Genomic DNA, 23,073 nt, shown 5'->3' with positions numbered 1-23,073 from the left:
ACTCTTGGTTTACTGCGCCTACTGCAACTGGGATTGTAAAATGCGAGAAAGGCTGGCTGGGCAGAGCGCCTTTTCATTTCACCTCATGAAGCTTGAAGATACCCACTTCCCCCTCTTTCCACGTTTACGAAGGACAAGGAAGGAAAAGAGAATTTAGAGTAAGGCTTCCAGAAACGAATCTCAATGTTCCTATAGGTGGCAGAAGTAATAGCAGAAACGAAAATCAGAGAAACCTATGCCATCACCCAAGGGGGTACAGTTGTTCTTTAGCCCCGCCAGGGTGTTTCCTACTAGAAAAGGAGGGGGGGTCTGAAGCCAGACCGAAGAGACAGCTCAGTTTCAGTAATCCTGTGATCTTTTTCCTTCCTCTCGAAAACAGGACGGGAGGCAACTCCCTTTCTGTTGAGGGCGTAAGAGGGACAGGCACTGCAGCACATTCCGTTCTCAAGAGCTGTGAATGGAGAAAAAGCGGCAGCGGGGGGGGGAGGAATCAGGCCAGGCTCGGGGAGGCAACGTCCACTTCCTCCTGCCTTCACGCGCTTCAGCTTGACCAATGAGGTTCAAATAGATTGGGCGATCGGATTGACTGGTAGTTGTGGGAACCAATAACTGAAAGGGGAGAGCGGAGCCTGCAGAGTGGTTTTCCTACTTTGCCGCCCAATTGCTTCCCCAGCAAGGCCGCCTTGATCCAATGACGAGTGGAGCGCGAACAAGGGGATGGGAAGGATGAGGGGTTGGGTGAAACGGTAGGAGGCGCGGCCCGACCAGAAGCACAGGCGGTTTTTACTGCAGCGTTGGAAGGTGTCCTCTTGGAGCCTCTGGGGAAGAGGTGACGAGACTTTAGCTGAGGAGTGGCTGGGGATTTGTGCTTTTTGTGGCTTGCTTTTTCTGCCCTGTAATCGTCTGGTGTGACCCTGCTCTCGTCTCCTCGTCAGGAAAGGATCTGGGACAGGCGAAGAAGCCTTGCAGCGGCAGCAGCAGCGGGCGACTGGTGCCCTCTGCTCGCCGCGGGCCCCTCCCCTGCGATGGGGAATGGGTTGTCGGAGCAGACGCCGATCCTGTCGAGCCTGCCTTCCTTCCAGTGCTTCCACATCGTCATCTTGGGGCTGGACTGTGCCGGCAAGACCACGGTGCTCTACCGGTTGCAGTTCAACGAATTCGTCAACACTGTGCCCACTAAAGGTTTCAATACGGAGAAAATCAAGGTGACGCTGGGAAACCACAAGACCGTCACTTTTCACTTCTGGGACGTCGGAGGCCAGGAGAAGCTGCGGCCGCTTTGGAAGTCGTACACCCGCTGCACGGACGGCATAATCTTCGTGGTGGATTCCGTGGATGTGGAAAGAATGGAAGAAGCAAAAACGGAACTTCACAAAATCACACGGATTTCCGAGAACCAGGGAGTGCCTGTGCTCATTGTGGCCAACAAGCAGGACTTGAGACATTCACTGTCGCTTTCGGAGATGGAAAAGATGTTGGCAACCAGCGAGCTGATCTCTTCCACTCCCTGGCATCTGCAGCCTACTTGTGCTATAATAGGAGATGGTCTTAAAGAAGGACTGGAGAAACTCCATGACATGATAATTAAACGAAGGAAAATGCTGAGGCAACAGAAAAAGAAAAGATGAGCTGCTGTGACTGTAGGGGTGAATTCTTTCTTGATATTTGACTAAAACAGTCGGCAGCACCAGACTTGCTCATTTGGATCTTGTACAGATTGATTAAACATGCAGCCTGGTGAGAAGTTTTGCAGGCAGATGATTTTATCATTTCCCTACATATATTTGGGCACTACTACTTAAAAAAAAGCAGCTCTCGTTACATAGTACAAAGAGTTCAGGAAACATGGGTGGGTAAATATAATATGGATATCTAAATAACCAAATAAAACAATTAGTGGTTTGCTTGATGGTATAGTCATGTCTGAGAGTGCCTTTGCAAGAAAATTGCATTCAAGGCATTAGTTTTTCACCAGTGGGGTTTTTAGATGAAGATATACAGCTTTAAAACAATGTCTGTTAACATGTCTGGATCTAGACAACCAGTATTTAAAAGGCTGTGATTGTCAAAGATTGGATGAATGGTATATGCTTTTAACTGGTTTCTCTTAAAATACTACTTGGAACTCAAATGATTTGAATTACCACTGTTGTGGTAGTCATGTTATTTGCAGCTTGATAGAGAAAAAAGTATGGACTATGTAAGAGCATGGATGAGTTTCCTGATAATGTAGCATGTCTTGGTATGTAGGAGTTATTTAGAAATAGCTGTACATCTTTAAAGCAGTGCTAATCAGATTTGGACCATACTTATTTGTTCCAAGAAGACATGTTTTACACAAAAAACCAGACAATTAGACAAATGTAAACTTACCATAAGGAGTTTCAGGATTCTTATAGTGCAATATTACCTTTAGATTAAATTGATGGCAATAAAATTTGATCGTCATTCAGTATAAGTCAAACTAACATCTGCAAAGCTATATGTCCTGTGTGCCCAATATTGTTGAAATGTACTGCCAGGTTTTTGTAAAAAAAATTTTTGTAGTACTAGGAATGTACTGAATCTTTATACACTTGAAAACTTTGACACTGTGGAAAACAAGAGTTTAAAGATGACACATCTGCTCTAATGCTTTAAGCTTTTCTTGTTTACAGTCATGCAAAAGGTGTTGGGATGGCATGTAATAATGGTACATTTTGTTTTTCAAAAAAAATCAGTTGGTATGGGTAGCAGGTCAAAGGGCTAAAGTGAAGCCTGTATTACTCTACTGGTGCTGTGAGAAATTATAATTCCAATACTAAATGAACTTGAAAGAAGCAGATATTTGTCCTTCCTTCAGCACAACCAACAAAGTTAGTATAATTTTATCGATCAGATATAGGGAGGATTAACTATTGTTCTGACTGTTAAGAAATAAAAACTTCTGCAAAATCAAATTTTATAGCCAGGAACTGGTTAGAAGGTAACAAAAAATGCACTTTAGTGTTTTTCAATACTGAAAGTGTCAGCTTTTTTTAAAAAAAGAAAAGAAATCCTGATCCTTTTCGAAAGAATTGAAGTAGCTTCTAATGGAGCTTTTGTATGGTGGTTATATATATCTGCACTAGTGACATTAAGTCACTTAATGTCTATATTTATAGAAATGTAGATAATGTAAACCTCAATAAACTCATTTCCAAGTAATTCATTGAAACAGAAGTTGAACACATTCTACTATATTGATTTTGCTTTTTATTAAGACTATCTGCATGAAACTGAACTCTATTCATTTGTAAAATGTGACAATGTTTTAAAAATCACTGGTATCATTAAAATTTTAATGGCAATTTGTATTCTGTTTTGTCTGCTTATAACAATGAAATGTAGTTGTTGATACAATTTCTTGTCTCAGTTTTGTGATTCTGGTGCCTGACAAGCTTTAGTACACAATATATGTTCTCAACTGTAGAATAATTTAGCTGTTACAGAGTGTAGCACATCTCTGAAATAGTAGCATACATACATTCTTCATTTCTTCCCTTGAAGTCTGTGGCCAATCATTCAGTTGAATACAAATGTAAGTGGCTAGTCCTTGTGTCTCTAAATTTGTAACACATAATTTTTTAAAAAATGACTGTCATACACACAATGTATTTCCGGTAATACCTGGAAGTATTACTTATGCAATTATGATGTTTATGGACAGCACTGGTCTATTTCTGTTCCAAGAGCATCCTACTATTATTGAAACTCCTGTATTTTATGTCATAAAACCATTTAAAAGTCCTAGTATTTTCTGTGCTGCAAACATTGAGTTACAAAGGTTGTTACTTTGTTAAAGCAATAAAATTTTTGCTGTTTGCAGACTGAATTGTCAATGGAACTAATCAATATAGAGCCAGATGTGTGCTGTTTTTGAACGCTCTGATAAAAGTATGTCCACATAAAAATACAGATTTGAATTTTAAGAGTTGTTCTGCAGTTTTCTTTCCCTCAGCCATGTAAAATAAAAGGAAAAAAAGTTCGTTTCCTACCCCCAAGGAAAGAGGTGAGATAGGCATTTTTCATGTGCAATGTTTTATTTTACCACAACTAGTATTGAATAAACCTTATTAACCTTTCTTGATGTATGTATCTCTAAAAAGCAAAAATACTCTTTCAATATAATGACTGGGCTTTTACTAGGAAGCAAAACCTGCTGAGGGAAGTTGTAGGAAAGAAAAACACTATTACAAATATTCTATAAAACTGATATGAATTAATATCAATCCTTGTACAGGGTAGATATTACTTGCCTAGCTCAGGGATATTTAGTGGTTCTACCTAAGCCACAGTTTTGGGAGTTGTGTGTTTCTTGATAGATCAGCATATCATTTACAGTATTTTACATTCTGTTTTTATACGTGTGCTGCTATTTTGAATATTGTAGAGTTGGATGAATTAAAAATGCCTGCAATTGCATAATTGATGCAAGTTCACTAGGAAATAAATTACAAAATTACTTCACAGATTATAGCTATGTTTTGAGCTGGTAATGTTTTAGAAATTGCTGCGGGGGAAGGGGAACTGGTTCTAAGCTATAAAAAACATCTAAATGATATTTTCTCATTCTAATCTGATAAAAGTAATGTCAAGGAGTTCAGCCAGACGTATAATCTACACAAAGTGTTGATGGAAGGGAATGATTAGCTACTATTTACTATTTCTTTTGAAGAGATGTGATCATTCTTGCAGATTTTGCAAATACCATAGTTTCAATGATGAATAAAAATGGGAAGAAATTGAATACCTTTATTTATTGTGGGACAATTATTGATACCCATGTTAAGTTTTGTTGAACCATAGGCATGTTGAACTTTTCTTTTTTGGAGGAAAATGAAACTGGTGGAAGATTTTTCAAGACTTATATATCAAACTGTTGATCCTTTAGAAGCAATGATTTGAAGACCCCTACCAAAGAATGGCTATGCTTGGCAGCATATAAATATTTCAAACAAAAACATTTTTCTTTAAAACTCTTATAAACAATTAGGAAGTAGCAATTATGCACACTCAAAATCCAAATAAGTGTAAACATTGGCTGAAATTATTTCACAAACCTACAAAGGGGATTATTTTGCAGGATTGTTTTTCCCCATTCAGGACTGTCAAAAAAAATCCTGCATGGCAGGTTATTTGAGAAGCAATGGAAAGGCGTTTAAGATATAAGGATGACTTCTAAATATATCCCACTGTTGCTGGGATCACTTGAGCATTGTTGTCCAGTTCTCAAAGCTCTGTTGGCCAAGCTTCAGGACTTTTTGAGAAAACATCTCACTGCAGAATGTAGCAAGGCTGTGTTCATTCTGGGTATGTGTAAACAGGATCACAGGGGGTAGAAACCAGAAAACACTTGTATTATAGGGCCATTGCATTCCCATTTTAGAGTAGGGGTCATTTCCTAATTTAAAAGGCAAATGCTTTTTACATTGCCTAATGTAAAACGAATATATGTCTATTATTTTGGAAATGCAAGTTGGCCTTGCATTTAAAGATTGAACAGACTTCAGATGAATATATCAAAGAATACTGTTACTTCATGATTTATTATTTTGAGTCATAACCCAGTTTACTACTATTCTATAATATAGTAGTACTATATCTCGTTCACTAATAATTCATTCCTGCAAAGGCAGAGAAGTCAAGATTCTGAAAAATGTGTATTAACATGATTGGCCACCCCATCCCATTCCACCCTCCTTTAAAAAGGATGGGCCCTGAATTTTTTATCTAATACCTCTCCATGCTTTTATCACTGGCAACAGCCCTCATGACTTGCTCAGTTCTAAAGTGCTTTCAAAATGGACAGAAGTATCTGACTAAGCAACATTAGATAAGTACGAGTGAAAGAGGCATGTGGCTTCTCTTCATATAGTACAATAAAACAAAAGAAAAAATATATTACTTTCTATTGTGGATTGAGCTGTTCCTAAAAGTCTTGGAATACAAGCAACAAAAAGTTGGCAATCCTAACCTTTTGCTTCCATTCTGCTTGTTTCTCACTATACTGAAAATTCTGTTAAAAGTGGGTTTGTCTTGGCTGCATCCTATCAATCATATAGATTAATATTGCTCTGTGCTATTATCACTTAGCATAGCCTGCCCTATGCTATTTAACTCATTCAAGGGGCTAAACTATATGAAATATTGGAGACCTGTTTGATACCTTCAACCTATAATTTATGTTAATCATTCTTGCTTATAAAGGAATTACTTTCTTAGAATATGAATGCAGAATAAGATGTTTAACTTCCATTCTATGACTTTAAATATACATTTTCAAGCGTCTTAGATGCTAATTAGTCTTAAGGAAAGCATGTGATGGTCTTTTCCTCTAACTTTCATAATTTGGTGTGGGTCATGCATAAGATGAAATAAACTGAAGGTTTCATCTGATTTTTCTAGTTATGAGTTGCATTTTATTGAACTGAATGTAGCCTACCAGACATATGCTGTGACCCATCAGATTGCTCTCTATGTTCCACCTTTTCTTTGCCTAAGGATGATGGATAATTTAATGGCACAAAGAAAAGTAATATGTTATCAGACTGGCTTGCAAAAATCTATATATCACTAGATGGCTAGAAAGGCACATTTCTGTGTCTCTTTGTGGCCATGTAATGGCTGTCCATATTTTTGTAGTCCACCTCTCACAGACATCATAGGGAAGGTAATCTACAAAAACCTTTTATTTCCCATGTATCTGGCACTGTGGCAAGCTAGCCTTGATGGATGAATTAGATGTTTAATGCTCTTCAGCAAGTCTTTGGAGCAAATGTGTTCCATGTTAAGACAGGCATGGTGAATTTTGTACATTGAGTGTTTTTAACTAATAACACTCATTTACTTGCTTAAAATGAACCTATTACTAAAACAAATCATATATGCACTGCTATTCCTGAAAAAGAATCATATAGATTTTATTTATTTTCTTCTTATTTAAGTAACTACATGCCACTTGAAATTCACAAGGAAGCTTTAAATGGAGGCCAGTGCTATGGGATTTGGTTGACCCTTTGAGTTGTCACCATATTCTCTCCTTCGGCTCAGAAAGCCCAATAGCTTTAAAAGCAATAAAATTACTTATTTATCTGATACCTGGTTTCATGCATCATTGCTGAACTTCTGGCAAAATATGTTTATTTAATTTGAATCATCACTAAGATGTACACAAACCAAAAATAATTTTTTTTGCTGTAACATGTACAATTAAAATTTTTATTTTTAAATAAAAAGGTATTAGGCCATTGATCTGGAAAGTTATCCAAAGGTTTTGAAACTGTCTTTGATAGTATTTTAGGATATGAGAATTATAGTTCTTGTCTATCTATATAAATAAGTGTAGCATTCTCAAATGTGCTCAGATCCTTCCAGAAATATTAATAAATGAATCAACATTCAGATTAATCATTTCTTCTCCCAATTTTTCTGCAACAACATCTTCCTGCTATAGCTGCTGATCTTTCTGCTGAACTTCTACTTGTACAATATGCTTTCAACTGAATGCTGCACAACCGTGGTAAAAAATATGCTATACCCAATTTAGAATGGCATGTTTAAGGACAAGATGTCATTTTTGAAATGTTATTATTTATTTATTTCATGCAAACTGGTATCAAATGAGATAACCTGATGCTGCTATATCTATCCTGAGTCTAAAATCCACAAGGCAGCATTTGCCATTTTACCTGTTTTCACTTTGAGCCTTTGTTTAACAGCTGCATAACAAATAAAAGTTCAAGATATTAAGATTGTGAAGGCAAAAGCCAAACATTTAGAAAAAAACTGCTTTAGGCTGTTTTGAAATCATGGACACAGTTAATATACATCTAGTAGGACAAGCTGTGTTTTCTTTTCAGCTCATTGAGCACCCACAATGAAGGAACATGGTCCCTTAAAGACATGGATTCATATTGTGAAAATGGCTTCACTGGACTCATGCTCACTTTATCAAATACATTAACATTGTGTTGCATGCACTTCCACAAATGATTTAAGTCAGTAGAATTTTTTAGTTGGTTACATATAGAATAGATGCATGCATCTCTATATAATAATACCAAGGGCAATACACACTTCAGTATAGTAGAGAGAAATTGGACACTGCAAGAAAAAAAGTGTCAGTCACTCTATGACAAAAATCTAGGCCTTGGAGCAGATCTACTGAAATTAAGAACACTTAATTTGTGTTTGTTCATTTATTTTTGTTTTTTATTGCCTTAACCCCAAGAGAATTTAGATATTGTTCAAAATGTAAAAATGATATTTAATAATAAATACAGTATAGTAAACAGTCATTCTGGGGCTTATCATATACGTGTGCAATCAACTTCTGAAGCCTTCTGAAAATCTGTTTCCAGTAGCTTTTAGAACAGGGGTGTCAAACTGCTGGCCTGCGGGCGTCATGCATCATGCTGAAACTGCACCCACCTCATTGCTGGCAATGGAAAAGAAGTTGCAATATGTCATGTCATGTCATGTGGCGTTGTGAGTTTGACACCCCTGTTTTAGAAGGTTGTAAGAATGGGACCCACCTGGGGGGAGGTCACTTTGAATATCCCACTTTTGCTGCCCTCAGTTTGGGGGGTGGGCCGGAAAGGGAGCCTAACAGTGCCTGCGGCTGAGCTTCTCCCTATGTCTGGGTATAGGAAGGAACTTTAGCCAGTCACTCTTATTGCCCATATTGCATAGCACAATTTTTCTGGTAACTAGGCTTCAAGCCATTATAGGTTTTATAAATAACAACTAGCATATACTGCTCAGAGTCCTTCTTTGAAGGAAATGGACAGTTTATAAATATGAAATGTGAATTAATTAATTAACTGCACTTGGAAAAAATGGTAGCCAATTCATTTCCTGCAGCAAACATGCAATATGGAAGTACTGGGATTGTCTGGTAAGCATAATGGCTGTTATGCTTTAGAAGATCTGAAATAGCCAAGGTGTCTTAAGAGTAGTGTGCCATGAACAGCAAATATAGCAATTCAGTTGAAAACTATGTGTATAATCTCTTTTCATTTAAAGGAAGGTGTATAACTTGACTAAAACTGTAATCTGTTTTATGACACATGAGCCGTATTCTCAGTTAATCTTAAAACTTCTTGATGTGTTGGGCTGCATGGCCAAAAGCTAAGCAGATGTCAGATTGGGAAAGCTGCACTAGGCCATGATTACAACTAAAAAGCTGAAATTAATAACAATGAGGACATATTGCCTTGACTGCAGATTGCACTAAAGCAGAGGTGTCAAACTGCCAGCCTGCAGGCTGGTTGCATCATATGGAGGCCGCGCCCATCCCAGCTCCGGCAATGCAAAAAAAGTCATGATACATTGTGACATATCACGTGATGCAGCGAATTTGACACTCGTGTACTAAACAGTTTTGTTGAACAAGCTATAATTAGTTGAACTCACCCAAATCAACTCAAAACCAAGCAAAATAATTTAAGGGCTAGCGTGATGCATATATTCTATTTATTATGCTAGCTTTTGTATATTTGTAATGCTATGTATGTATGACCTTATACCTCTGAGATGTTTACAAGCAGTATGTGGTATTCTGGCAATTATATATACAAATATTTCTGCTGTAAATTCAGGGTCCTCGTAGATGTATTTAATGTTAAAAAATGAACACAAAATCAAGCTGTAAATTAAAGTTTTGCTTTATATGTACAGAACAACATAAGCATAAGAGTTTACTTTTTTTAAAAAAACTGAGCATCGAGAGAGGCAAATCACAAGTTCAGGGAACATCAAAAGCTGTCAGCTTCCAATCTACAGTTCATTCTGGTAACCCAAACAGCACAGGGCAGAATTTCAGGAGGGGAAGCAGAACATTATTTATCACAGAAAGCCAGAGACACAGATGTCTCTTTTTTTTAGCCCTAATTACAATTGCTTCTTTCAAGTAGATAACTTGACTTTGGTTATTTTACTCTGCAGAATTTGTGATGCATTCTAGCGCCTGAGACTTTGCCCATCTCAGGTGCTGAATCAATCCGCACCTGTGTCTTCTCATATCTCTCTTTCACTGGTGCATTCTCCCCTCCTACCTGCTACAGTGCAGGTTAAGGTCTTGCTTTATTAGGCTGTTCAATTTCTGAAAATGAAGAATGTATCTGATCTCTAAGAAACTGAAATTTTTCTCTTTCCCACAATTGGTATTGGTTGAGTCTTCAAGAGATTTATCTTTCATTGATTTATTCAATCCCTTTTTAAAACTATCCAAATTAGTAATGTTGTTATGATCACATTGTATTTTGATTAATTCCATAGGTTGATTATGAGCTCTATGACAAATGGATATTAAAATGAGAAATAGCTGACACCGTGAACTTTCTAAATATGTTATCTCTGTTCTTTGGGGAAATGGTACCTTGATATTTCTGTTTATTCTTCTGAAAATCAGAGTAGCTGGTTATGCAAAAGGTATGGGACATACTTGTATCAACCCAAAATAGGATAAAAAAACTTTTACGTTCAGTAAAAATCCACATTTGAACAGGCCCAAATAAATAAGAGTTCTTTGTTGTAAATTTTGCTTGTTTTCCTCTGTTCCTATATGGTCAGTATTATGACATTTTTATATCAGACTGTCTGTCCCTTTGAAGTTTTAATGCATTATCATTGGCAGTAAAATTAGGATGTACAGTGAAAATTTGATTTAATGTATCAGTTTGGACGAGGAATGTTAGTCCCAGAACAGCAATTTGTAATGTTATGTCATTTGTGTAATAATGTCTTTATATAATGACATAAATCTCTGTGAATGACATAAAATTAATGTAACTTTAACTGCCTCATTTAAACTTTTTTTTAAGGGCAGGAGGAATCTCAGATGGAAATTTAGTACATTGGATCCAAAGTCTGCTAAAGTGGTACCTGTTAAATACTATTTTAACTGACTCCCTGTATTAAATTTCAGCTATGGGATAACTGTATGGAAAGGAGTACAGATGGAAATAAAATATTTATAAGCTGTACTGGATTTAATAGAACTACTGGCCATTGCTTAATGGTTGTAAATCTCAGAATATCAGAAATAAAAGGTAGGAATAGAAACATACCGTAATTCTGTTTAATAGCCAGCACAGGTGCTTAAATAGTTAAATTGCTGAAAACGATTTCTGGTTGCCCCTGAAATTGTGCTTCCCATATCAGTGCTTATCCAGAAGAACTCCTAAATTGTACAGTTTGAGGAATGTTCAATCCTATTCAAGATCTGTAGAAAGTAACCGCTTCTGGATTTTGTGCTTGTGATGGAAAAATGAAATTTTGGATTTGGTTTTGCTCATCAGATAGGTTTGTTTTTATAGAAATGGATATTACACATTATGATATAAAAGTAAAACATTGTGTTTGTAATGTTATTTTCTATTGTGCTAATGAAAGTTGGAAGTCAATACCTTTTTTTCTTTCCCCCTTCTATTCCACACTTTCTTTTTTCCCTTTTCCCTTCCCCTAGTTCCTACTATTTTTATTTTCCTTTATGTTTTATATTCTTATAAACTAATAAAAGCTGACATTGGCAAAAGATCTGTAAAAAGGGATTACACTGAACAAAACACATCTATCTAATTGGGATCTTTATCTTATTTGCTGCTACCCATTCCTAACCGCTTCGAAACATGTTCCAGAGCATTTTAATATCCTTTGGAGCAAGAGATGGAAATGAGAGAGAGTGCAATCTTTTTCTTACAGAAGAATCTACAAAGGTGATCAAAAAGTATAGATTGTGCAAATGACCCTACAATTGAAGAAGCTTCTTTGATGAGAAGCAAAATATCTTCAAGGAAAAACAAAGTCCAGTTGCCTTTTGAAAAAGAGTGAAGCTACCCCTTCCCCATCTTTATATGCATATTTACAGAAAGCCAGGTAGATTTAACCCAGAGTTTCCCCAAGTGGCCAATATCAACTTGCAAAGATCAGTAGGACTATCTATAGAGTCAATAAATGTCTGGGGTTCAATAGGCGTTTGATAAATGATTGATTGGGGTTAGTTAATCTTTTGGGTTTCTATAGAGTTCCTCACAAGGCCCTAATCTTGAAGGTGAGGTATCTAGGGATGAAATAATGTTATCCAGGGTTGGATGATTAATCACCAGTGAGAGTGGCCTTGTGACTATTGTTATTCATAGTATTGTTAGTTCAAATAGTATTTATTACTTTTTCACATAATAAATATTTGAGGAGCGATGAACTATCTGGAGGGGTTGGTGTACTAAAGAGTTTGAGGAATTCTGATTTGTACATATTTCTTAGTTGGCTAAGGGGGAAAAACAGGCTCTATCACTGCAGTTGTAATGTTTAGTGCTATTCTAATATTGTTCTAATTTCAGGGACTACTATTGTCTTGCTTTGAAGAGAAATTATGCACATCAAGATTATTACTACAAATTATTTTTTTTCTCAAAGAGTATCAGGGCAACAGAAGAAATTATCAGTTTATCATTGTATTGAAAAACAGATCAAAAGTTTCTCTTTGGAACTAAAAATCTTTCTGTCACATGCATTGTTTTACAAAGCTTTCAGATATACTGTAGGAGATATTCAACTTATACTTGAAGCTTGTTAAAAGTAAATATTTGTTTTTAAAAAGTTATTTTCATGGAAACCAAAGATTCATCATGAAAGGTCATTTGTTTTGTTAGTCTCACAGTAGCATCCACAGTAGTTTCCAAGCCATAAAGGCAATTTCTGGAGATTGGTCACTTATTGTGCTAAGTCTTTCTTGTCCAGAGATTATAATGTGAGTTTTTACATTCTGTAATATAATCATGTGACCATAGGCTAGATTATGAGTGAAAGAACATAATTCAATTTATTGCATATTCATTCGTTGGAACCCCACTATGCAAACATCATCTTTTCTGACTTCAGTACTAAAGCTAAGACTAGACATTAGGGGCAATGTCCATGGCAACCCAGATGTATCCCAAGTAACTGTGCAAGTAACTGTTCATGGCTTAACATGAACTCAGACTTCAGCAAGGTGCTTACTATAGCATTCTTAGTCTTACTATTTTCCCAAATATTTTATAGTTGAAAAAGTTTGGCACAATTGCAAATTGTGATCTAGAAAAGTTAGTGAAAATGTAAAAATTGTTAATCATTCAGGTGCTACAAACTTATTTTTACAGCAGTAGATGCTCATTCTGAATTTAAAATGTATTGTTAGTTTAAAAACAACAATAAACAAATATGTTTATTTCAGTGTGACATATATGATGTTCAAAGCTCATCTCCAGTAAGAATATTAAATCCAGAGTTGAACATAACAGAGTTACATTACAGCCTGAGGTAAGGCAAGTCATAATTCTGCTCTTACTGTTCCTCCTTATCTCTGACATAATAATATGTGATTAAGACATGTTTTATTGAGTAAATCACAATGGTTCAGTTTGTATAAACAATATTACAGTTCAGCAAGAGTTGTAAATTCTGTCACTCAACAGTTTTTTTAATGGTGGTCTAGGTTATAGGATTGGCATAGTTAGAGGGCTTATTTAAAGGACTACAATAGTATCTAGTAGTTTCATGACTCCCCTGACATTCTGTTCACATAAATACAAGAATTTCTCTTTAAAAACGATGCTTTCTGTACTGTGCCAAGAAGGTATAATCAGTGGATATTCCATTCTAGCAGTGGGCGTCCTTCTTTAGTAGTGAAGAGTCACATCCAGTGGTGGGATTCAGCCAGTTCACACCAGTTTGGCAGAACCGATAGCTAATTTTTTGTTGCCCAGATCCAGAATGGACTTCCGGAAGCGGCATCCACACAGAGAACCAGTTGTTCACATATTTGAATCCTACCACTGGTCACATCTATCAAGATTGGTAGATAATTAGAGTTTGTGGTCTCAAAGAGTAAGAAAAGGATCATTGCACAAGTTTACCTGATATGCTGGTTGCATCCATTTCTGGATTGTGAAGTCCTTTATATTATCACTCATGCCGTTGTTACTCCATGATTGCATATTGCAATGAGCTCTACATGGGGTTGAAGATCACTCAGATGCTACAGCTGCTGTAGAATGCAGCAGAATAGGCAGTGTTGAGGATGTCTCAGAATGCTCATGTGACAGTAGTGGTATTGATGACCATCTGGATACAATTCAAGATGCTGTTTTTCACGTATATATCGTTCATAGCATAGGGCCAGGCTATCTGAGGGGTCTGTCTGATTTGTGCCCTTCTGGTGAGGTCAGACAAAGAAGATGTGCTTCAAGTACTTTCAATCAAACAATGCCTATCAGCTCTCAAGAAGCACGCCTATTTTCTTGTGACCCCTGTCCTTTAGAATAACAGAACAACAGATTTGGAATTATTCTCATTGACAGGAAACTTTTTCTTAATTCTAGATAAGCTTCCATCCATTACTTCTTGTCTTGCCTTCAGATTCTTTGAAGAATAAGTCAACCCCCTTGTCTCTGTGACAGCACCTCAAATACTGGAAGACTGCTGCCATGCCACACCTAGTTGTACACATACCTAATCTCCACAACTATACACTTTATTCTCCAGTTCTCTAATTATCTTTGTTCTTCTTCTCTGTACTCTTTCTAGAATCTCAACTTTTTTTTTCTATCATGGCGACCCAAACTGGATGCAGTATTCCAAGTGTAGTTTTACTACTGCAGTATAAAGTGGTACTAACACTTCATGTGATCTGGATATCTCTATTGATGCAGAGGACTGCATTGTCCCTTTTGGCAGCTGTAGTGCACTATTGACTCATGCTTAAGTGATTGTTCATTAGGACACTTAGATCACCCTCTGAGTTACTGCTGCTGAGCCAATATTTGTAAATTTCTATACAGACAGATAAATTATCAATGGCATATTATATGCAAATCTGTACCATCTTTTTTTTGTGTGTCTCTTTTCCTCCTTTGCTTTGAGGGAGATGTCAAAAATAAACCAAAAAATGACAAAGTAAAATCTGATCCAGTTCTTTATTTATTTACACCTAATAGATAGGATCTCCATACTAAAGCTATAATCTTCAGACCTAATAGATATACCCCATGAGATTCTAGGGTGTGATTACCCTGAACCTTTTTCTCCTTCGCTATCCAGTTCAGAACTGTGCAGTCTCTTATTGTAAGTTTCTTTCTGGAATGTGTTGCTTCAGTGGTGGGATTCAAATATGTGAACAACTGGTTCTCTGTGTGGATGCTGCTTCTGAAAGTCCATTCTGGGCCTGGGCAACAAAAAATTAGCTATCGGTTCTGCTGAAGTGGTGCGAACCAGCTGAATCCCACCACTGGTTGCCTCCTTTGGGAATCCATGGTGCAATTGCCAAAAATTCTCCCACTCCTTCTCAGCTGAACATTCCATTAAGGAATGCTCTGTTTCATGGGTTTTCATGATGATGATGATGATGATGATGATGATAATTAATTAATAAATAATAATAATAATAATAATAATAATAATAATAATAATAATAATAATTTAATTTCTATACCGCCCTTCTCCCGAAGGACTCAGGGCGGTGTACAGGGCAAATACAATAAAAATACAGTATACAAAAGATAAGATAAAATGAAATATTAAAGCCCAATTACAATAAAAATTAATTAAAATTAATATTAAAATACCCCAAACCCATCAGACCAGGCCGGCTTGTTCAAATAAATAGGTTTTCAGGTCACGGCGGAAGGAGCAAAGGTCAGGAGCCATCTGGAGCTCAACCGGTAAATGATTCCAAAGGTCTGGCGCGCCCACAGAGAACGCCCTCCCCCTGGGGGTCGCCAGCTGACACTCTCTGACCGATGGCACCCTGAGGAGGCCCTCTCTGGGAGCACACTGGACGAAGGGAAGTAGATGCCGGCAGTAATCTGGACCCATGCCATTTAGGGCTTTATAGGTCATCACCAGCACCTTGAATCTCACCCGGAGGGCAACTGGAAGCCAATGCAGCTCACGGAGTAGAGGTGTTACATGGGAGTATCGGGAGACCCCCAACACAACTCACGCGGCCGCATTCTGCACCAGTTGAAGCCTCTGAGTGGTCCTCAAGGGCAGCCCCATGTAATGGATCATCTTGGTCCCATGTCAGAGAATAGAAAAATTATTAATCTTAATAGCAAAATTCACAATTATTTTTTATTTTTTATTTCCCCCAAAAAGATTAGTAAAACCCCAGGAATAAAAGCTTTTTAAATATAATATAGAGATGGTACATTTATGGTACATTTTCTGTCTCTGTTTCAGAAGTTTATTGGGCATCTCTTCTTTTCCACAGCTTTTATTGCAAAGCTCCCAGGGATCGTATAGCCTGTAACATGTACTGACATCTCAATGCAGACCCCTCACCGCACACATAGGGTGCAACAGCAAATCTTCTAGAGCCTACACATACTCTCTGCAGCATCCCCTGCCCCACTTCATAGTATTCATCCACCCATCAGCCTGCCTGCAAGCCACCCTGGACTTGTAACTTGCTATTGGCTTTCCTACTAACTTTGCTTATGGGAAATCAGCAGAAGCTGCAAATCATGGCCATGTGAGGTTCTCACTAGGTGACCCACTCTGCTCATGTAATAATGACATTTGGGACTGCCAGGATTACTATGGCTATGCAATATAGTCACATGACCACCATATCATGTAAAGATAGAAATTTTAGTCCCACTCACCATTGTTAAATAGGATGACTTACACTGAACACTGCATGTACTTGCTTTGTCTAGAAAAACACCATGCCTCGTGACATCTGTTCTTACTGTGGTATTTGTATAGAATATTTTCTGTTTCAAGAGAAACTCCAAGGAGGAAGAAAAGAGAAAGTTTTTGGTCTTACATATTCATTATGAATCATTTCATATTTAAATTGCATTAATATTATAGAAATTTGTTATCAAGCTGATTCAGTTTTCCAAAATAGCAGAATATTTATATTTACAAAGCATTCTTTCCTAGGCTTGGCTGTCCATGCAACAGAAAAGAACAAAACAAAATGAAACATTCAGACTTGCTGGAAGCAGATATATCAATTTAGCATACAGTTGAAACATTTTAAGGTAAGTAATTTAGCAAAACAGGATTGTCTTCCAATGATTTATACTTGAGAATGGATGGTCTGCCTCCTGAGGGAACTGTGACTTGGATACAACATTCTTGATTCTACTTTACTGAGGGAAGACACAAATTGAATCAACAATTTAACCTGATTGTAACCCATAAATTTCTCTACTGTAACACAGTTTACTGAATGCAGTATATTTTTCTTTGAGGAATGATTATTTATTTATTTATTTATTTATTTATTTATTTATTTATTTATTTATTTATTTGTTTGTTTTTATAAACCGCCCTTCTCCCGAGGGACTCGGGGCGGTATACAGAATAAGGTAGGCATACAGAATGAACAATAGTGAAAACAAACAATAGTAAAATACAAACTGGGACCCCAGATTAGAGCTATCAGGCCAGGCCGGACTGCTGGAACAGATAAGTTTTTAATTCGCGCCGGAAGGTGCGGAGGTCGGGGGCCATCCGGATTTCGGTTGGTAAGCTGTTCCAGAGGGCTGGCGCACCCACTGAGAATGCCCTCCCCCTGGGGGCCACCAGCCGACATTCCTTGAGCGGTGGCACCCTGAGGAGGCCCTCTCTGTGGGAGCACACAGGACGGTGGGGTGCTGACATTGGCAGAAGGTGCTCCTGTAGGTAGTCTGGACCCATGCCATGTAGGGCTTTGTAAGTCATTGTTAGCACCTTGAACTTCACACGGAAGGCAACTGGAAGCCAGTGCAGTGCACGGAGGAGAGGTGTGATATGGGAGTATCGGGAGGCTCCCAAGAGTGTCCGTGCCGCTGCACTTTGCACCAGTTGAAGTTTCCGAGTGGATCTCAAGGGCAGCCCCAAGTAGAGAGCGTTACAGTAGTCTAGGCGAGAGGTCACAAGAGCATGGGTGACTGTACGTAAGGCATCCAGGTCCAGATAAGGCCATAATTGGCGAACTAGTCGAACCCGGGAGAAGGCCCCCTTGGTCACAGCTCCTATGTGATCTTCCAGGGAGAGCTGCGAGTCAAGGAGGACACCCAGGTTGCGGGCCCTATCAACAGGGGTTAGTAACTTGTCCCCGATGTTAAGGGATGGGATGTTCTGAGTATCCTGGCTTGCTGGTACGTACAGCCATTCAGTCTTGTCCGGGTTCAGTTGAAGCCTGTTCCTCCCCATCCATTCCCGGACCGCTTTCAGGCAGCGAGACATCACATCGAGGGCATCACTGATGTTGTTTGGAGTTGAGATGAAAAGCTGGGTGTCATCAGCATACTGATGGTACCCTACTCCAAAGCTGCGAATGATCTCGCCCAGAGGTTTCATGTAGATGTTGAACAGGAGAGGCGAGAGGACCGACCCCTGAGGGACTCCGCAAGCGAGAGGCCTCGGGGTCGACCTCTGTCCCCCTGCCAACACCGACTGCGAGCGACCCTGGAGAAAGGAGGAGAACCAACGCAGAACCGTGCCTCCCACTCCCAGTCCCCTGAGGCGTCGCAGCAAGATACCATGGTCGATGGTATCGAAAGCCGCCGAGAGGTCTAATAAGACTAGGACAGAGGAATGGCCCCTGTCCCGGGCTCTCCAGAGATCATTTATCAGAGCGACCAATGCCGTCTCCGTGCTGTAGCCCGGCCTGAAGCCCGATTGGTACGGGTCTAGATAAACCGCTTCATCCAGGATCTGAGGGAGTTGGTGCGCCACCACGCTCTCAACAACCTTCGCAAGGAAGCGAAGATTGGAGACTGGACGAAAGTTATTCAATGAGGATGGGTCCAAGGTGGGCTTCTTGAGGAGAGGCCTCACCACCGCCTCCTTCAAGGCGGTGGGGAAGTGACCCTCACTCAGAGAAGCGGAGATGACCGCCAGGAACCAGCCTCGTGTCCCCTCTCGAGCTGCATATGCCAGCCAGGAAGGGCACGGGTCCAGTAAGCATGTGGAGGAGCTCAACCTCCTCATAATCCTGTCCACTTCCTTAGGAGTCACAGGATCAAATTCCTCCCAGATGACGTCGACAAGACTGACCATGCCTTGTTCTTCCAACTCAGCCCAGTTGGAGTCCAGGCCGGTTCGGATCCGAGCAATTTTATCCAGCAGATATTGACCGAATTCCTCAGCTCGACCCTGTAAGGGTTCCTCCCTCACCTCTTGGTTCAGTAGGGAGCGAGTCACCCTGAACAAGGCAGCCGGGCGATTATCTGCGGACGCGATGAGGGTGGAAAAGTAGTTGGATTTTGCCACCCTTATCGCAGCGAGATAAGACCTGGTGAGGATTCTTAATCGCAATCGGTCGGATTCGGATCGACTGGATCTCCAACGGCTCTCTAGGCCCCGTCTCCGACGCTTCATTTCCCGGAGCTCCGCGGTGAACCATGGGGCTCGCTGGGATCTGCGCCGGGTCAGAGGCCGCAAGGGTACAACTCGGTCCAGAGCCTCCGTGGCTGCCTTCTCCCAGGCTTCCACTAAGGCATCCGCCGAGCTGTGAGCAGGGAGTGCATGTGCGTCCCCAAGCGCTGCCTGGAACCTATCAGGGTCCATTAGGCGCCTAGGGCGGTACCATCTGGTTGGCACCGCGCACCCACGGCGGGGGGTGGCAAAGGGGAAGTCTAGCCGCACGAGGTGATGATCGGTCCATGACAGGGGCATAATAGTCGTGACACCCCCACCGATATCATCGCGCCACCGTCCAGACAAGAACACCAAGTCTGGGGTGTGGCCTCTCTCATGAGTCGGTCCAGAAATTATTTGCGACAGGTCCATGGCCGCCATGGAAGCCATGAACTCCCGAGCCAGATCGGACGATCCTCCCAGGGACGGTAGGTTAAAGTCGCCCAAGACCATGAGTCTTGGGAATTCAACCACCAACCCTGAGAGGACATCGAGTAGCTCGGGCACGATTAGGTGGTAGGTATGCCAGCAGCAGGCCCAACTGCGCCCCCGGGCCGTATCTCAGTAGGAGAGACTCACACCCGACCATCTGAGGGACGGTGATCTCTCGCGGGCTAAGGGATTCCCTGATGATAACTGCCACTCCCCCGCCCCTCCCATGGGCCCGAGGCTGGTGCAGCACCTGGAAACCTGGCGGGCAGAGGTCAACCAGAGGGACACCACCCTCTTGGCCCAGCCAGGTTTCCGTGATGCAAGCCAGGTCCGCGTGCTCGCTCTCCACTAGGTCACGAACAAGGTGTGCCTTGTTAGCTACGGACCTGGCATTCAGGTAGACCAGCCTTAGCATGGGAGGCTGCACACCTTCGCTCCCGGGACCTCCGGGGAAGTACAGAGGGTCGGAGCGTCTCACCGCTTGTACAGAGCGGAGATGACACTCCCGGTGATGATACGGCCCTCTGTTTGTGCACCTTCTGCCGTTCCCCACCATCCTGGGAATAGGATGTTCGTCAGTACACCATCGGTTATTGTCGGCGACTGGTCCTCGTTTCTCACCATGGCGAATGGTCGTAAGCCTGGCCTGCGTTATGGCACCCGGAAGGTCTACCTTCCCCGAGCAGCCATACTCGTTTCCCGCCCCCCTCCCTAACCCGACAAAAAACTTAACAAGAAACTTAACCAGGGGCCTCTTGTTGGTCTTGTGATGGAGGCCCCTGACCCTGCCTGGCCATCTCTCAGAGGCCCAATGGTCGGGCCCGTCATCGAGGTTTGATGTATTGAAGGCAGGACGAACCCAGGAGAGGGGGGAACTCCTGAGGGCGAGTAGATCTATGCAAGAATATTGAAGCCGCATAGGGAGCATTGGGGAGCATTGGGAAGGCGGTCCCCTGGGTGGAGCATTAGAAGGAGGGTCTAGTCGGGTAGGTGGGTATCTGGACCGTCACCCAGCCACTGCCACTTGATTGGGTGAACCCCAGAAGCAGGCCACTCCCCATCCTCTCACGATGGGTTGTGATTCTGCTTCTGGGGGTGGTCCAGGACCCACTCTGGGTGAAGCATACCCCATAGAGCTCTCACCTCTATGGGGCTGCAGGTGTAGGACAGGCCACTCTGCCACCGTGGCTTGCACCCAGGCCCATCATGTCCTGTGGGGCGAGGGAGGGCAGGGGGGTTCGGAGCTGGAGGAGGCCAGATGTTGATGGCCTCGGTGGTCTAGCCGCCGTCATCTCCAACAGTCAGCTGCATCCTGGCGTCTTTAGGGGTGTTGATCGGCATGGAGATCGCCACGCCGCATCTAGTGGTGCTGCCGTCGAGGGGTTTTCGGTGAGATTGGGCAAAGTGAAGTAAAATATTTGGTTTATAAGTATTGTTTGGGGGTCATTACTTGACAGAAGGGTCAAACAGGTAGAAAAGGAATTCTAATCAGTAGAATTATGGAGGAGGAGAAGGAAGGACATTCTGGAAATGGGTTCTCCTTGATGGATGGCTGCCATTTTGAGGTTGTTTTTTAAAAACTTTTTCTGAGGACATTTTGCTTTGGGATTAAATTATCTAAGTAATTTTATAAGATGTTTGATATTGGTCTGTTGTCAAAATCCTTTTCATATGATCAGTCTAGACTGCTGGTAGGAACAATATGCTATTTTCTTGTCAGATTTTGACTTGGGGGGGTAAGAGAGAAAAGAAGACTTTTTTTCCCCCACGGCAAAAATGAAAGATGTGCAAGATATGTTAGTAATCAAACATGTGCATTTGCAAGTATTTTGTTGTTGACTCTTAGCCTGTTACCATATATGTCTATACCTGTTTTAAAGCTGACCCCAGTGAGAAGAGCCACATTCTGACGTTATATATATATGGCTTTCTTACATGTGCTTTTTTGGCTCCCAAACATTCTGGACTGAGAAGAATGAATTCACACAAATTAATTAAGCAGTGATTTTGTAGACATTTGGCTGCACTCTCTCTTAGGGTACCTTAGGGATCATCTGCTGCCGGCATCAACTTCCCTCCGCCCTGTGCGCTCCCACAGAGAGGGCCTCCTCAGGGTGCCACCGGTCAGAGAATGTCGTCTGGTGGCCCCCAGGGGGAGGTCCTTCTCTGTGGGCGCGCCGGATTTATGGAATCGTTTGCCGGTCAAGCTCCGGATGGCGCCCGACCTTCGCTCCTTCCGACGCGATCGGAAGACCTACTTGTTCGAACAAGCCAGCCTGGCCTGATGGGTGATGGGTTTGGGTTTTATTATTGTTTTAATCTATTTTAACTTACTGTTGTAAGCTTTTGGGCACTTTGTTTAATCTCTTTTAATTTTTGTATTCTTGTATTTTATATGTTTGCCCTGTTCACCACCCTGAGTCCTTCGGGAGAAGGGCGGTATACAAATAAAATAATAATAATAATAATAATAATAATAATAATAATAATAATAATAATAATAATAATTATTATTATTATTATTATTATTATTATTATTATTATTATTATTATTATTATTATTATTATTATTTTCCTCTTTCATCTGCAATGAATGTATCCTCAGGTGAGAAACAGGAGGGTACACTATCAAACCATTTCTTCTCTTTTGCATTACCACAGAAGACAGGTTGGCACCACTGCATACTTGTACCCTAACGTATTTTGTTTCATCAAGAACAACAAAGAATTCTGCAACAAGTTAAAGAGAATCATTTTAATGCAGTCTGCAAAGTCAATCTTCAAAGAGTTCTATGGCAGCTAAAAACAGCTGAAAGATAACAATTTTATTATAATCTAAAATGTTGTGAAGAACCCTTTTCATTAAATATATCTGATTTGTTTGCTGTAATAATTGTGTTCATCTTTAATGTGGCTGGAATAAGGGTGCCTAAATTATTTTTCCACAGCATTAAGTAAGACAAACAGTACAATAACAACAGAATTACAGTATACTGATTGCTGTTGTGGGTAAGAAAGCAAACAAACAATGTGGTCAATTTGTTGGGGTTAGGAATGCAGGGATTCTCTTCCCTCAAAAATAATTAAAATTTATGCCATTTAGTTAGTACACTAAGTTGGATAATGACAGATGAGACTCAATGGATAACATTTGACTCCTCTTTGTTATGTTCAAAATATAGAGCCTCATACTGAGAAATCAAATTATTAAATTAAATTAAA

General features: G+C 40.4%; 1 protein-coding gene and 1 long non-coding RNA gene across 3 annotated transcripts; both read left to right on the top strand.

Moving 5' to 3' along the window:
- The first annotated feature begins 2 nt into the window (after positions 1-2).
- On the top strand, positions 3-4,088 carry ARL4A (ARF like GTPase 4A). 2 transcript variants are annotated; one of them, XM_083379398.1, is made up of 2 exons: positions 3-158; positions 936-4,088. In XM_083379398.1, exon 2 carries the CDS (start codon positions 1,026-1,028, stop codon positions 1,626-1,628), a length of 603 nt encoding a protein of 200 aa, XP_083235524.1. In that variant the 5' UTR covers positions 3-158; positions 936-1,025; the 3' UTR covers positions 1,629-4,088. The 2 variants fall into 2 exon arrangements, with proteins under 2 accessions (XP_083235524.1, XP_083235523.1); XM_083379397.1 differs by lacking the exon at positions 3-158 and adding an exon at positions 782-829.
- Positions 4,089-13,236: 9,148 nt separating this feature from the next.
- Positions 13,237-22,258, top strand: LOC310648730. The gene is made up of 3 exons (XR_014494134.1): positions 13,237-13,323; positions 16,951-17,051; positions 21,889-22,258. It is a non-coding gene; the product is annotated as an uncharacterized lncRNA (long non-coding RNA).
- Positions 22,259-23,073: the final 815 nt, after the last annotated feature.

Source organism: Vipera ursinii (genome assembly GCF_947247035.1).
Source record: "Vipera ursinii genome assembly, chromosome: Z".
NCBI lineage: Eukaryota > Metazoa > Chordata > Lepidosauria > Squamata > Viperidae > Vipera > Vipera ursinii.
The sequence above is the reverse complement of the archived record's forward strand: the minus strand, read 5'-3'. Positions and strand labels throughout refer to the sequence as shown.

Excerpts from the sequence above, each read along its gene's own strand:
- ARL4A (XM_083379398.1), top strand. The coding sequence starts at position 1,026 with ATGGGGAATGGGTTGTCGGAGCAGACGCCGATCCTGTCGAGCCTGCCT.